Raw genomic sequence first — 16,502 nt, forward strand, 5'->3', positions numbered from 1 at the left:
TAAATCAGAAAGAAACAAACGGTGAGCTAAAAAAAAAAAAAAAAAAAAAAAAAAAAAAAGCTGTTCATTCAGCCCGTTAGATGGCAGTCGACGGTTTATGAACAGTCTTTACCACAACAATTAACCCTGAAATTTGCCTGGTAGGTAGCAGGTAGGTAGCTGGCAATCAACACAGCAAAATCCAGCAAATGATTAGCATAGCGGAATATGACAGTTTCGGCACATGTAGAGTGGACATGTAGACCTGAAAATCGACAGTCCAGGAGAAAGACACACTCAAAGAAATAAGCGCCTGAAAGGCTAAAATGAGCAGGGAGAATGTCCCCTTCCTTAAACGTCATCTGTGCGTCAGGATACCAGGAAGTGTTAGTCAGTACGTGGCCTTTTCATCTGTGCAGCAGCAGGAGCTCCGCTTCATTACAAAATGGTAGCAACTGTCGCTTTAATATTATTTAATTTACTTTGACTCTTAAATATAGACGTTTTATCTTTGAATGTGATTCTGCAATGAACCAGTAAAAAATGAGTTTTATATGAAACCTTGTTATCAGTGAAAATCATTGACGTTAGCCGATGTGTTAGCTAAATGAGATACTAGCTCATTTGCAGCACTCCTTTGAAGATTCTCTGTATTATGGCTGGAGTGTGAATTAGAGCAACAACTTTTTTTTTAACCCTTGTGCCGGCTTGTTTCTGTTTTGTTTTGTTTTTCTTCTGTGGCTGTAGGAACTCGAGGCCATGACCAGATACACCAGCCCGGTGAACCCGGCTGTGTTCCCCCACCTCACTGTGGTGCTGCTGGCTATCGGCATGTTCTTCACCGCCTGGTTCTTCGTGTATCCTTTTTAATTTTTGAATGTTGCAGTCGATTTACTGTAAGTTAACTTGCATCAGAGCTGGCCAAAGTCGTCACTAAGTGCAGTAATTAAAGAAAACAAAACTTCATACTGGAACTTGTTTTCATAGTCGATGCCATTGGACAGTAAACCCCAATAATCAGATGATTGCCTGTGAGCCAGTACTTGGAGACACTGGGGTGGAAGAACCCATTTTTTTACAGGAAGAAACGTTAGCAGAACTAGGTTTAGGGAGGGACAGCTGTCGACTGCCTGAGGGGAAGGAAGACAAAAGAGGAGAGCATAGAGGACAGACTTTGGGAAAGATGAATGTTATCAACACAGAGTAGTGGGGTAGAAACAGCTCAGTATTCTGAGCCTATATCAGCGTAAATAATGAGCAGTTACACAGTCAAACAATCTAGCAAAACTACCAGCTTTATGAAAAGAAAGCTGCAAGCCTGATTTTTATTTTTATTTTAATTTTTTTTAAATAAAGAGGTTGTCTCCCAAACTGGGGTAGGGAATATGTCTAAAATTAAGTATTGCAGGATGTGAATCAAGCCATGTTATGCAAGGACGATTAACATGTTATTGTGCGTCTCATGGCATTACCCATTTGTTTGTTTTGCAAGTTGATTTCATTTCATTAGTCTGTTTAGATTTCTTTATCAGATGATATAGAGATTATGTAAATGACTGAGGCTCCGGTGAGTGGAATTAGATAATTAATGTATGCCAACCACCCTGTTTATATGTTCACTTTTTAAGCATTTTACGCCATAAGAATATTTTTATTTATTCAGCTATTTTTTGAAAAATACTGTATAAATCAAACTTTAATGTTGACTTTATGAGTTAAGGATTTTTGCAATAAGTGGTTGTTAAAGAAGTAGTTTTTGATGTTAGATAAACATCTAGTTCATGCCAATTAAGCAGTGGTATCCAATCTGTTTATTTTAAAAATCTTAATTTTAGATTGAGCTGTCACAATTTTTTTTTTAAATAATGAAGGCAGTACATCATGTATAATAAACCGGTTGCATAACTATATTCAGCAGTGCTGCATAAGAGATTAGGCTTAAAATAGAACAAAGACTCTAATCTTTGAGTTGGCCTTAGCTTTTCATCAGCTATGAGGTGACATCAACAAAATACACACGGGACGTCTACAAAGAGCTGCTGATCTCCCTCGTGGCATCACTTTTCATGGGGTTTGGTGTGCTGTTCCTACTACTCTGGGTTGGGATATATGTATGAAGGTACATTCAAACTCTGTCCTTATTTTTTTTTTAAATGCAGTAGTTTTAATTTAGAGTTGCTGAAACCATCAACACTCATTGTTTTCTGCCGTTTCAGGTGACTGACTTTAAAAAAAAGAAAAGAAATGAAAGACACATTCCAGTGTAACAAAGGACATCACACACAACATGAACTGGACTTTGGATTAATTGGACTGCACTGACAATATTTTGGGATCACATGGACTCTGGATTTTGTTTCACAAGTAAAGGGGATTTGTACAACCTTTGGTGTGTTTCTTTGTTCATCCTGACAGCTTCAGTGTTTACAGTAATCAACACATCCCATAATGAAACAGATTTTACGGTTATATAAAGTGTTGATGTGTTGGGATCTGCCCAGACCTGAGGTGGAACGTAACCTGTCACTTCTTTAAGAAATCCAAGGTTATTTTGACACACACGGGGCTATTCGCGGTGTGTTTCAGTAGTGGCGCCTAAAACCCTCAATCCCTGATTAATCTTTGTGTTAAAAATAGAGCAGTCTGTTTCACCTTGTCTCCTGGATAATACTGAATACCCCCGAGATGAAAGGATTACACTGGAATTAGAGATGGCTTATTTAATAAAAGCAGCGGAGACACAATTCAAAGTGAAAATTGAATTATTAAAATAACAATAGTGTAAACAGCACATACTAATCTTACATAAGGCAAAAGAGACCACCTGATCTTTCACTGCAGGGGAAACCTGCTTTCCAACAAAACTATGAGCATATGCTCTTCTAAAAGCTACCCATTGAAACAGTTAAAAAAAAAAGAACTTGTTCTACGAGGCAAAATCTGCATTTACACCTGGTCATTTTCAAAACATTCTCTCAGTGTGTTGCAGTCTTGTCTGCAACCCAAACTGATTTACAAGGCCACATAGATTAACTGACTCATCCTTATTAATACGATACTCACAAGCCACACTTGGCTTACCTGCCACTGTAAACCATTTAACCCACAGCTTCTTGGCTACAAAGAGCCAGTAAACAAACAGCGGTTGACACTTTGCTTCATCCCTGTTATGAGTTATTAAGTTCCATTTGTGTGTAAAATATATATATATATATATGTATATATTTATATACACACACACACACATGTCAGTGTTGCTTTGTTAGATATGGTTAATAGTGAAAGGATTTCCAAATATAAAAATGGGTTAAAAAAAAATTATCCAAAGGAAGGATTAGCTAGTGATGCCCAGTGATATGTTTTTCCACAGTTTCTTAAAAAGTGTCTCTGCTTCACTGACGAGCTCTGGCGAAGGCATCACGCAGCCACAGAGAGTCCTCGTACAGCCTCGGGTCTCCCATGTACTCTGCTGTACGTTTGTATAAGTAGTAATAAAACACAGCCGCTGTTAACAGAAAGAAGCACAGTTAGTCAGTGACAACAGAATAGCTGGGGTGGGAGATGTAGCTCTGAAATTAATTCGCCAATTACCTGTTCTCTGAAAAACAAAAAGAGCTTGGAGACCATCTGTCCAAACAAAACTGTTTGAATTAAGCCATCTTAGGTTCTGGCAAAAAGGAAAACAAAAGAAAAGTCTCAGAAGATGGATCTTCATATATGACTTCTAATTTGCAAACAACAGTTTGAAAGCATACCAGCACCAAGCAGTGGAAGCAGATGCTAAGGGTCAGGTAAAGAGTAGAGAATACCAGCAGGGCCCTGAACCTCTCCAGAAGCAGCGACACCAGGCCGACCTGGAACACGTACGTGTTGAACATCATCAGGAGGATGATGATCACGTTGAACAAGATGGCAATGTCCTGGATGCTGCAAACACAGTTTTTTTAATAGTTAATTTTTTTAAGTACGGCTTTCTTTTTTATTGATATCATACCGACAAAAACTAGATTGCATGTCAGACATTAAAGTGAGACGCTGTCCGTGTAACAGCCAAGAATTCTTCTAATGAGTGCAAAATGTTTGATGTCAGGAAAACTGGCTATGTAACAGAAACCAACCACTTAATAAATGACACATAAATGGTACAAAGAGTAACCTTTCAGGAATAAAAGTATTATTTTATTATTATTAATAGATTTTTTAGTATTAAATCAGCATAAGCCTGGGCTTTAAGTCGTCTATTGCATTAGATGAGAAGAATTAGATGATTAATAAACAAGGGCTTAACTTGCATCTGAAAACGTTAAATATTTAATGTAACCATCACATTTTAGTACTTATTAACCTATTAAATTTAGCAGTAACATTCATTATAATGCACTAAAAACAAGAAAAGCAAGTGACATAAACACAAAAAAATGCACATTGTTAGAACATCTATCAAATTCTAGAGATCTCAATTCATATAATGAAAGATGACATCAAATATCTCTAACTCTGTATGTAGTAAAAAAAAAAATCGAGAAATTGTGCATGTGTTTGTTAATCGGTTATAAAATAATTCAATCTCATCAGCACAGAGCTCTGTGACTCACATGAAAAGCACAAGTTGGATGACAGCTGCTCCTCTCAGAAGTTCACTGAAAGAGTTGACAAAGAGGTCATAGGCCAACAGTGTCAGCTGGATCAGCAGCACCAGTGAGAAGTTGCCGGTCTGAAGCATCTTCAAGGGCTGGTGGTGCAACCCCACAGCTCCACGGTGTATTCTCTTCAAAGTCTCCTTTTTTCTTGGTATTTGGTGGTGAAACCGACGTCTTTGGTCAACTCTACCCTCCTACATACTTCAGCAATAAACGACTTATCTGGAGCAAGACATTAATGAGCCACAATAATCCATTTGCAGTAAGCACTGGTCGCTTTTACGTTAAATTGTACATATTATATTCTCCAATCCGGTTTGCTCCGCTGTCACTGAACATGTTAGTTGTCCTAGATGAAAAAAATATTTCTGCGATGAGTGCTGCCTGTCCAAGATATCTGATGAAATGTATTCAATCCTGCCAAAAGCAGCATGCTGACATCTCAGATGTGGGAAATCTCCAGATATGCTGCACTACCTGAGAGGAAGAAGAGAAGCAACTGAAACAACAAAGACATTTTAAAAGCGATGAAAATGCCCACCTCGTCCAACTCATATCTTAGCCCGCTAGCCATCTCCACTGTGAACGAGGGGTTGATGAAATTTCTGTCTCAGTCGAGCCAAATAAGCATTGAACCTAATCACGTAAGGTCAACATGCTCGTGTTGTTACACAGGCGGGCATGGAAAGGTCACTACTAGGATTATAGATCTGACCGAAGTAAACTTACTCAGACTGAAACACCTCTTGTTTAGTCGCTGTTTTCGAAGTACTCGTTCTTGTTTTCTTTTCATCTATCTAATCTACATCTTACGGCTGCCCTTTTAGTCCAGTCTGGAGTTAATCCAAAAGACGGATAATAGAGGAACTATAGGCTTATCTTTTCCACAACAAATCACCCGTCTGGCGATGAACTCCCCCCAGACACGTTTGCTACGCAAACACAACATTGCTGCTCATTGTTACGCAAGCAGGCTTCACAAACATAATTTAACTGACATATACTTACGAGACAAAAATGATGAAACCAAGTCTGCGTGAGGCAGAAAGCACTAATAAATCACAAAAACCTCTCTTTTTATTCGCAAACGCCGCTATTCAAGCATCTACTTCTGATTTTCGGCATTAGCAGATGTATTTCCGCTAATTCCATGGTAACGCTTCTTGTTACCGTAATAACGGTAGTACCTTTTTTTCCGAGAATTAAGCAAAAATACAAAATTCCCAAAGTAATTAATTTTCACCAATTTGGCAGGGCATTAATGTGTATCGTGGAAACTTGGATGGTTGCTTTCTAAAAACTGAACGAATAAGCGTAACAACTTAGTAGAAATTTCCGAGTGTCTCAAATCCGCCGTGCTGCGGCATATATTACGGTAATCTCCCTGTCACGCGAGGTCGTCACTGCCACCCAGCGGCGTGAGTAAGTCTTTGAATGCCTCCGAGGTGATCAAAGGTAATGACTGGAGACCTGAGTTCAGCACACCGCAGGTAAGTTGTGAAAGTTTCTTCAACTTCCTAGAGTTGTCAAACAGCGCAGTAAAGCGAGTCATTTAGAAATGCTATTCGTCGCGCTAATCGCCACCTTCTCTGTGTTGTGTCAAGTTGACAACCTGTTGTTTTGTAGTGCAGGTTCTCTCCCCCGTTAATAATAAATGCACACGTCTCCTTTCGCTGGTTTTAGTTTCCCGTGCTTGACACTTTGCTCTAAAACGGGGCATATTTACTCACTTTAATTAATTGTGAGTGATCTTGCTAAATTACAGCCATCAACGCTGAACTGCATTTTACAAACTGTCGCATTTAATGAAGAGGAACTCAGCACATGTTCAACATATGTTCTAAATACATTCACACAGTCAGACAGGATGTGATCTAATGCTTGACTCTTAAGTTTGCCTCAGTTATTTTTGTACCCTACAGCATGTTGTCTCACTCCCCGGGGCTTCCTACATTTGCACCAAACTTAGAGCTTACTAAGAAGTGTTTTTAAGTGCTTAAAAGTTTTGATATGACCTTTGGCTTATTGGGAATCTGAGGTGTCATACAAAATCCTCAGCATACAGTGTTTACACAGGTCTCTTATCTGAAATTGCAGTATATCCCTTATTACACCCAAGTTTTGAAGGCTTCATAGATAATCAGTACGATAATTTACTGCGATAATCAGTGTTTTGGATTTTATGCCTTCATAGATAGCACGCCATGGAAAGAAAGGCAATATTTTATCAACCACTGAGGCAGACCTTTTTTTTAATTCAATGTAGCGTAAGGATGTCCAGAAAGAAAGTAGTTCTTACTTCTGGATCAGTTTAGTAGTATGTTTAGTTGTGTTTACACTGAAATGGCTATCCTGAGTAATAGCAATGTCATCTTACTTGAAGAATGATCATGTGTGACGCTGGTAACCCTTATAAATCACTGTTTTATATGAACAGTCATGTTGTCATGGAGGCTGTTTTTCCCCCAACAATTCCTGCAAGTAAAATTTGTTTGCAATTGTGGTTGTTCTGACAATGCAAACAACTGCAAATGTTTAATTTGCATCTCCTCTCCCGTAGCTATCCTCCCTCCCATTCGAGGACACTAATTCTTTTCACATGACACCATCCTGTTTTTTTACCTTCCACGCATCCTGGTGCTCATTCATAGGTTAGATTTTTTTAATCTATATAAACAGTGAGGACAACTGGCTCATCTGAATGAGGAGTTCTTGTCAAGCCTTTCAGGGGATTCAAAATTATCTATGAAAATGTTTATAGAACAAAATGTGTTCTATGAAAACCATTTTCTTTATCAAAGTTTGTCGCACTGCATTCCTAAAAAATGTCCTAAAATGTAGCATAGACACGACTGATCAGACAGCCGGTCACAGGAGCTCACATGATGTGTAGAGTCAATAGCTAGTTTTTTCTGCACCTCTTGTTTGACAAGGGAGGGTCAAGGTCCTGTTTCTTGCACTATCTTGCAATACTAAAAACTAGACCCAAAAATGTAAGCAAATGTAATTCTAAAACTGTGCCGGACAAGCAGCGTTATTCCTGGATGAATAAATTTAGCATAGCTGAAATATTATTACGATCGTGTGTTCTCTATCATGTGATATACTAGAAGATAAGCATGTTTACATAGCCTGTACTTAATGATAGACACATTCAAACCCACACCCATCTGTCTCTGTGCAGCAATGTCTAAGTGGCTGGACGATGATGAGGTGCTGGTGGGTGAAGGCAGTGGCGAGGCAGTGCAACTGAGCCCCAGAGCGCGGACTCTGCCTCCTGGGAGCCCCAGATCAGGCCACGGGCGTAGTCCGCTAGCTTCACCCCGCAGCAGGGAGCCAGTTCCACTGAGCCCACTGGCAAAGACCATGAGCAAGGCCAAACAGCTGTTTCTGCTCTGTGACAAAGAGGGAAAAGGGTTCATCACAAAGCAGGACATGCAGGTGAGCAGCTAATGTGGTAGAGGAGCAACGTTTAGACTGACTGCAGAGTCTTGAACTTTGTCATCTCCTCTACTTGCTCAGTTTTCTATGCACTAATGTTTTGTATTTTCATGATCCTCCTTTTCTTCTTGTGTTCTCTTTCTTACTTTTTAACTTTATTTTAACTTATTCTCAGCTTTCATGACCTTGTCCTTCTGATTATTTTTGACTTTCTCACAGCACTTTCGAAAGTCTGATTATCAAATTGATATTTGATTAAAGTTTTTCTTGTTATTACTAATATTATTGTGCTTTTAGAGGTTACAGTGGGAGTTGCCACTGACCCCTGAACAGCTAGAAACAGTCTTTGACAGTCTGGACAGAGAGGGCAATGGTTACCTCACTCCTGTGGAGTTCAACACTGGGCTCGGTGAGCACGCTGCACTCAGTCATTTTAGAACAGTTTTAAAAGCGGATGATTAAATAAGCACATTATGTTATTCCTCGGTTCTATTTTCTGTGGTGTAGGTGAGCAGGTGGAGCTGGAGGAGGTGACAGACCTGGATCATGATGAAGCAGAAGAAGAACTGGACGAGGCGGACTTTTCTCAGGACCCCAGTGCTGTTAGATTTGTAAACATACTAATGGAACTTGGCACTGACAAACTTTTCAAAGAGTGAGTACTCTGCCCTAAAATCTTTACCATTAGCTTCCCTTTAAACTGTCCACCAAGATCTCCCCATTCAGTTTCACTGCAGCAGCTGTGTACAGTAACGTCACCTTCATCCTCAAATGTTAGCATATACACTATGTTCATACTGTTCTCATAAAATGGTTTAAATGCATCATCTCCTGCGATTGAGTTTTATTTTTGACTGAAAAATTGACACCAGGCGTGGTCTTCTGCTACTTCAAGGTTTAATGTAATGTGCATTAGGAGATGGTAATGTTTCAAAGGACTGTTTATTTAAAGGAATCTTCAAGGACTTCTTCAATATGTAAATGTATTTATGCAGTTCAGCATTTAAACTCAGCACTTTCTCTTTTCATGTAAACAAGTGATGTCGTGCAGTCACAGTTAGTTTTGTTTTTCGGTCACATTAACAGTTGTGTATTGTGCTGTGTGTCAGTCAACAGGAGCTGTGTACTCTGTGGTGTGAGCTCCAGAGAGACCGACCAGAGATGCTGAGCGTCCTAGAGGGCATCTTGGTCCATGCAGTGTCCCATTTACAAGACACCATGAAAGAGAGAGACAGTCTGGAACAAGCCTTACGCAGGTCACACCTTCCTTCCAGTACATTCATTTTAAGTAGTTTAACTGTGAGTGTTTGGATTATGCTGAGATTTTGTGTTGTTGTTTTTTTCTGCATTAGACGGGAGAGCGAACATGATCAGGTTGTTCGGTCTATATATGAGGAAATGGAAAGTCAAATCAGAGAGGAGAGAGAGAAGCTCCTTGCTCAGGTATAGATATGTGGTAGTTGCACTGTTGTTCCTTTTAGCAGGTGTACCTCAAATTAGCATTTAATGAATTTATTGTGAAATCAAGGACAGTATTAAACAGAAGGAGAAAGGGAAAATACTTGAGGAGGAGCTGAGGATGCGGGAACAGGAGTTGGAGAATACACTGAAAAAACAGACGGAGGTAGGCATCCGAACTGTACTCATGCCATTATGAAGGGCGTTATATTTTAATGCGAACAGGATCTGTCTTTGTTCTCAGCTTGAGACCCGAATGCGCCAGCTGAGCCACGAGCAAGTAAACATCAAAGAGCAGAACCAGCAGCTTCAGGACCTCAACATGCAGTTACAGGAGCAGGTGGAGCGCAACAAAGAACAGTTGCAGGCTGCGTTGGCTCAGCTCAACTTGGCGCAGATCAGCAATGCGCAAGAACAACTGGCCAGACAGAGGTGATTAACCAAGGTCCAGATGATGCCTTAGCACCAGCTTTGAAGTCATTAAAAACATTGTCTGCATGTGGTATGGCTGAAAAAAAAATTTTTTTTTAATTTTAATTTCATTTACTTTAATTTATTTGGCACCAATTCACAATGACAGACCCCATGCCCTGCATATTGTAAGGGAGATAATATTAGAAAGAAACCCCAACAATCACACAACCTTCTATAAGCAAGCACTTTGCAACAAAAGGAAGGAAAACTCGCTTTTAACAGGAAGAAACCTCTGACTGAACCAGGCTCAGGTAGGGGCAGACATCTGAGTCAGTCAAGAGTTTGAGTGTGAAGAGAAGGATTATAAATTCTATTCTGAATTTAACAGGCGGGTGATGAAGAGAAGTTGATATGGGAGAAACATGTGCTCTTTGTTTCTAGTCCTGGTTTGTACTCTTGTTGCAGTGTTCTGGATCAACTGAAGGCTTATCAGGGAGTTTTTAACTACCTGATGACAGTGAATTAGAATACTCTAGCCTACAAGTAATAAATGTAGAAGCTATTTTTTTCAGAATCACTCTGAGACAGGAACGCTTCTGATTTTAGAGGCACTGTGCAAATGAATGAAAGCAGCAATTAAAGAAAACATTTGTTTAATGTGCTTGCTGAAGGACGTATTTTAGAGGATGATCTGATATCCTCGTGTTGGTGGTGTTCCCAGACAATCATGAAAATGTTGTTCCCGGTTCAACATTGCAAGTGACCAATCACATTGTTGTGACGTTATTCTTTTGCGCGCCAAGCCATTCGTGCATTTATGAAATTCCAATGTTGCAAGGACAATATCAATTCTGCTTACTGTTTATTAAAGGGTTACGGTTAGGGTTAGGGTCAGGGTCCGTTGATCGGCGGACAGAGGCGGTTTCACGCAGCTTTAGTACAGTTTTTTGTTTTACGCCGGTTTTTCCCGAAGTCGCAAAAGTATGACGTCACAACATTCTGATTGGTCACTTGCAATGTTGATCCTGGAGCAACATTTAGTATGATGATCTGGGAACAACACCAACACGAGGATATCAGATCAACCCATTTTAGATAGTAGTAGATTTTTATCATCTGGCTTCATGGATAAATAATGCTGGGTATCATCTTCATAACTATGAAAATGTATGCAGTGTTTTTTTAACAATATTGTCTAAGGGAAGCATGCATAATATTAAAAACTATTGGTTCCCACTCAGAGCCCTGTGGAGCTCCATGACTAACTTCCATGTTTTAAAAAGATTCCCCATTTTCATGATTATCTATGATTTAAACCAGTGCATCTCACATATATCTCTACCAGGTACCATATGTATTAAAGGCCCTTTAAGATGAGCAGTGTGTTCTAATCTCTAGTAAAATGTTGTGGTTAGCGGTATCAAATGCTGCAATGAGGTCTAACAGGACAAGGATAGAGATGAGTCTGCTGTCAGAGGCCACTGGAACATCATTTGTAACCTTCCCTAGTGCTGTTTCTGTGCTATGGTGAGAAGGCTGAACTCTACTTGCAAATGATCAGTTGGCCATTTTACAACAACTCCTTCAAGATTTCTTTAAATAAAAGATTAGAAATAGGTCAGTAATTAGCTAAGACATGTGGATCAAGTAAAGATTTCAAATCTTTTGTTTGCTTCACTTAGAAACGTGATGAAGGTGTCAAGGAACATGAAGAAAGAGAAAGAGAGTCTTTTGAGACAACTGGAGATATTGAGGTAAGTCTAAAACTGTCTGCTGTTTCAGTTAATGCCAAGTTCACAGACTACAGGTATGTTTGAATAGTCCAAAAATCCCGCCACACTTACACTAGACTCCTTAACACCGCCATAAGATAAACTACAAAACTCATATCTTCATCTCACCTTGTTGTTTTATGCAGGTCATAGAAATGAGAACAGTCAGTGAAAAATATCACTTCATTGAATGAGACCTGTAGCAGAAAGCACATTGGCAATACAGCAATAGACACTGCTAATGTAAAGTGAAACCCACTCTATCAAATGTCAGTTTCCTTTCCTGTGCATTTAACAAGCTGTTTTTAAAAATTCAAAACATATCAGTAGGTTATGGCATGAAATGATTTTGGGACAGCACCATCTTGTCTCCTTTAATAAGATTGGTCCGGTGTATCCTGTAATAAAGGAAGCATCAAAGCGCCTTTCCTTATTTTTTGGAGAGTTCAAACAGCTCCTACTGCGGATGCCGTGCAGATATTTCCTTTTCACATTTCTCAGTTAGGAAGCTTCCCAAGGAAAATGCACTATTCAAACTTACCCGTGGTCTTTTTTTTTTTTTTTTTTTTAAATTTAATTCACCATTTGAGACACGGGTCTCACCATGTGAGGATGTCTCTAAATAGATTTCTTGTGTGTGTGTGTGTGTGTGTGTGTGTGTGTGTGTGTGTGTGTGTGTGTGTGTGTGTGTGTGTGTGTGTGTGTGTGTGTGTGTGTGTGTGTGTGTGTGTGTGTGTGTGTGTGTGTGTGTGTGTGTGTGTGTGTCAGGGATATGAACAAAAGGCTGCGAGATGAGAAAGACGCCCAACAGTCTCAGAAGAGGGTTAGTCACAGACATGCTGTCCTTCCTCCTCTGCCCTTAACATATTACCTACCTAGTGAAGATGTTTGTATGCTGTGGACACAGCAGGTTGATCCACCCTAAGCTAAAACTTGGAATAGATTCATGTTTTACATCATCTGTTATTATTTATATGGGCAGCTGTTATTTTTTTGGTTATTAATTAATGTTGCTGACACAGCCTTTTGCAATGTTGTTTTTCTGTGGATGTGCTCAGTGAACTGAAGGATTTTGTTGACTAGACGTTTATTCTGTCCTGTGTCAACTTGAAGGAAAAGAAAATGTTCTATTTATATTTATGTTTATTGGTCACATTTCACTGTACAAATTCAGGTGAACTAAGTATTTTTTTTTCAATCTAATAAAACTTTTTCTCAGACTTTTCATGACTGATAATCTAATTTAGCAACTTTCAGCAGGTTCAGCTCATCCTTGTTGTTTCACAAAACAAACATGAAGCATTTTTGTATAAAATGTGCAAATAATCTCATGAGTATTTATTTAAAAAAAAAAAAATCAACCTTGACGCAAAGACTGCCTCTTTCTTTATTTACCTATTGTATTTTTTTAAATCTACAAACACGAGTGCAAAGTTAAAAATAAATGAATAATCATAGTTGGACTGCATTCCTGCATTTTAAATGTACACTGTAAATAGTTTACCAGTGGAAGCAAGTGGAATTACTACAGAGATCACACACTCATGAGTGCAGTCCTGTGATAAAATCAAGTACACCATAGACATAATTCAGTAGTTTGTAGAGTTCAGCACAATAACTTGAAGTAGTCGTTTTGAATGAAGCCAATATGTCCAAGTCTGTGGCTACAAAACACCCAAATCATAAACCCTCCACCACCACATGAGGCTTTTGTGCTGATATCCTGTGTTTGGTTTTCACCAGACATCGCACTGAGCGGTTCGGTTCAAAGCGCATTTACCTTGGATATGCACCATGCTACATCCATAAATCTTTAATACTTTATAAATCTGTGGACGAGTATGAAATCTTAATGCTACATATTTCTTCTGCCTCACTTTCTACAAAAACCTTGTAGACTCCAAATGTCACACAGGCTTTGCAGAAGAGAGGGTCAGTTATAGGTAACTACTTACTGGAGGACAAGCCAATGAAAAGGTTTGTATAAATAGTGCATCTGTTTGTCATTTTTGCAGTGATGTAGCAGATGGATATAGGCAGCCACTAATTTTGTGTATTTATTGATTCTGAAGACAGCCATGCTCTGCTGATGAGTTGGAGCAGGACAAAAAGACAGAGGTGACAATATCATCCAAGAAACACCAACCGTCATGTAGAGTCAGGGGTGAAAATGTTGAACAGACCCAAACTCAGGTAGGGAAAATGTAAAATCTACAAATACACATAATATATCTGAGAAATAATTATTGAATAGCGCAGATGCAGCAACAAAACTGAGCAGTAATGATGGAAATTATGTTTTGAGGCTTTTGGTTTAGGGCTTAAACAACCACTGGTCACTCAAAAAAAAATAAAAATTAAACTTTTCAAATATTAGATTGATCAAAATGTCACCTTTGATTCTTTTATCTGAATTCTAGAGCAAAGCTGTCAGTACTCAGCAAGTGTTCAAGGTTGTGTTTCTGGGTAACTCGGGGGTGGGTAAGAGCTCCTTCATCCAGTATTATTGCACAGGGCGCTCCGACAGTAAAGTCAGCACTACCATTGGTAAGTCTTTTCACAGCGATGTACGTGCTCATCAGTGTATAGAAAACTACTGTGTGTATGTTGAAGTAAATGTTTGATATATGTATTGAAGTCGAGCATGAAGTCATAAGGCTTTGTTGTTCATAGGTATAGATTTTAAGATGAAGACTATAACTGTGGACTCCACCACCATCATCCTGCAGCTGTGGGACACTGCAGGGCAGGAGAGGTCAGACATGTTTACACAAGCACACAAAATCATCCGAGGTGCAGAATGTTTTACATCGAATCTGTTTTTTAGGTTTCGCAGCATCACCGAGCAGTACTACCGAAAGGCCGACGGCATCCTTGCCATGTATGATGTAACGCACTCCGCCTCCTTCACTGCAGTGAGAGGATGGATGGACTCCATCAGGGTGAGTAGGCGGCACTACCATGGTTTGATGTAAAAGCATGCAAAACAGTGGATCTTTATTTGAATATACGTGAAAGTTACTGACGTAATGGCAATGCACGAATCTCAGTCCTAACTTTGATTCCTTTTTTATATAAGATGACCTTTATTAGTTCCACAGGTGGGAAATTTGTTTTGTTACAGCAAAAGTGCAAAGTTATGTAGCAGAAATTAGAAAAACACTGGAATGCAATAAAATAAAATAAAATACTATATACAATACAATAAAATAGAATAGAATAATATATACAATAGAATAAAATAGAAATACAAATGCTATATACAACTGAGTAAGAAAATACAAAAGTACAACTTCGTCAGAAGAAGAATTGTATAAGAATTGCACATATAGCATTTAGAATTGCACATATAGCAGTCTTATTGCACGTGTGAGGGTTTGATCAGCTGCAAAAGTCTTTGTTGTGGAGTCTGACAGCAGTGGGGAGGAAAGACCTGCGAAATCTCTCCGTCCCACACCGTGGGTGCTGCAGTCTCCCACTGAAGGAGCTGCTCAGTTTTACTATTATTGGGGTGACCTCTTTGGTGTATCTCCTTTATGTATAGCGTGTACTATAAACCCGCTGTATGTTTGTCTCAGGAGAAGATGTGTGAAGGTGCTGTACTAATGCTGCTGGGGAACAAGCTGGACTTGGCTGACAATCAGTGTAGAGAAGTGAGAACAGAAGAGGGTCAAAAACTGGCAGAGGTGAGGCGCATTAGACTATTCACCCAAATTTCTAAAATTGGAAAGCCACAAATGTATAAAAAGAAAAGTCTATTTTTTTGGTTATACAGCAACATCAAGCTTTGTTTTATGAGTGCAGTGCCAGGAATGGATTGAACGTGGAGGAACTAATGAATCACCTGGCAGGGTATGGCATCACATATTTGTGATTTACAGAATCACATTATGAAAATCCTCTGGAGCATTTATATAATATTACAGATAATCCTTCTGTACTTTTCTGTTGTAGCTTTGCCCATTTGTGACTTTTAAATGTAATCCCTATTAAACATCCTATCAAAGGCTAATAATAAATGAGAAGAGGGAGGTGCTGAGTGTAAATGTTGTCTTTTGTTTTGTTTTGTTTTGTTTGTTTTATGCACGCAAATCTTCAGAGGGAGGCTTTGGTAACATTTTTAAAATTGCCATGGTAGTTGTTTTATCTGACGAATCGACAAAGGGATCAAAGTAGCAAGCAATTCAGCATACATATATTCTATCTCAGATTCCATAATAGATTCCACTACTGTTAATCTATTAATTACCTAATAAACTGGTAGCTGGATGAACTTCCTCTGATATTACAGTAAGATCACAGATTTTTCTTCTCATATGTTGCGGTTTCTGTACGTTTTAGGATGTTGGTAACTCAGCATGAACGCCAGTGTGAAGATGCACTTCTACTGACTGAAACCATGCCTAAAAGAAGTTGCTGTGCATGAACAGTTGAGGACAGGCTTTTGAAAAGACTGAAACTGCCTCCAGGTGTTCTTCTTTGGTTCAGTGGAGCCACGTTGTATCCCACACCAACAGCAGATCACCACGTCGTGACGTCACATCAGGCATTTTTCTGTGAACAAGTTTACTGAATAGAATAATGTTTTCCTTTGGGTTTATGCATCTTTCAGAAATGTCTAATAAAATCTATTTTTGATGACTGCTCTTTTGTCATGTGTCTTTAAAAAAATCAGTTAAACCTTTAAGCTGCATGCTTTAAAGCAAGTAGAGCTCGTATGCATGGGAAACCAGCTGGGGGCAGACAAGTACAGCTTGCAGAGGGGCGAGCAGCCTGTTGTGCCAAAAGAGGACAGACG

General features: G+C 39.2%; 3 protein-coding genes across 6 annotated transcripts; 2 read left to right on the forward strand and 1 right to left on the reverse strand.

The window, feature by feature from the left end:
- The first annotated feature begins 270 nt into the window (after positions 1-270).
- On the forward strand, positions 271-2,362 carry tmem258 (transmembrane protein 258). Of its 2 annotated transcripts, XM_080874921.1 has the most exons (4): positions 272-427; positions 727-836; positions 1,970-2,098; positions 2,196-2,362. In XM_080874921.1, the coding sequence occupies exons 1-3, from the start codon at positions 425-427 to the stop codon at positions 2,094-2,096; spliced, it is 240 nt and encodes a 79-aa protein (XP_080731047.1). In that variant the 5' UTR covers positions 272-424; the 3' UTR covers positions 2,097-2,098; positions 2,196-2,362. The 2 variants fall into 2 exon arrangements, with proteins under 2 accessions (XP_080731048.1, XP_080731047.1); XM_080874922.1 differs by lacking the exon at positions 2,196-2,362 and having other exon boundaries at positions 271-427; positions 1,970-2,100.
- tmem138 (transmembrane protein 138) lies at positions 2,198-5,777 on the reverse strand. 3 transcript variants are annotated; one of them, XM_080874918.1, is made up of 5 exons: positions 5,628-5,777; positions 4,575-5,096; positions 3,735-3,906; positions 3,571-3,646; positions 2,198-3,484 (listed from the first exon to the last, which is right to left on the reverse strand). In XM_080874918.1, exons 2-5 carry the CDS (start codon positions 4,700-4,702, stop codon positions 3,372-3,374), a joined length of 489 nt encoding a protein of 162 aa, XP_080731044.1. In that variant the 5' UTR covers positions 4,703-5,096; positions 5,628-5,777; the 3' UTR covers positions 2,198-3,371. The 3 variants fall into 3 exon arrangements, with proteins under 3 accessions (XP_080731044.1, XP_080731046.1, XP_080731045.1); XM_080874920.1 differs by having other exon boundaries at positions 4,575-4,841; positions 5,628-5,757; XM_080874919.1 differs by lacking the exon at positions 5,628-5,777 and adding an exon at positions 5,349-5,556.
- Positions 5,778-6,054: 277 nt separating this feature from the next.
- Positions 6,055-16,291, forward strand: cracr2b (calcium release activated channel regulator 2B). Its single transcript, XM_080874582.1, has 18 exons — positions 6,055-6,109; positions 7,804-8,060; positions 8,358-8,469; positions 8,568-8,715; positions 9,170-9,316; positions 9,413-9,503; positions 9,589-9,684; positions 9,763-9,950; positions 11,615-11,686; positions 12,473-12,527; positions 13,602-13,681; positions 13,777-13,897; positions 14,125-14,251; positions 14,378-14,459; positions 14,532-14,646; positions 15,283-15,390; positions 15,480-15,556; positions 16,046-16,291. Exons 2-18 carry the CDS (start codon positions 7,806-7,808, stop codon positions 16,128-16,130), a joined length of 1,959 nt encoding a protein of 652 aa, XP_080730708.1. The 5' UTR covers positions 6,055-6,109; positions 7,804-7,805; the 3' UTR covers positions 16,131-16,291.
- Positions 16,292-16,502: the final 211 nt, after the last annotated feature.

This window comes from Rhamphochromis sp. 'chilingali', assembly GCF_963969265.1.
Source record: "Rhamphochromis sp. 'chilingali' genome assembly, chromosome: 2".
Classification (NCBI taxonomy): Eukaryota; Metazoa; Chordata; class Actinopteri; order Cichliformes; family Cichlidae; genus Rhamphochromis; species Rhamphochromis sp. 'chilingali'.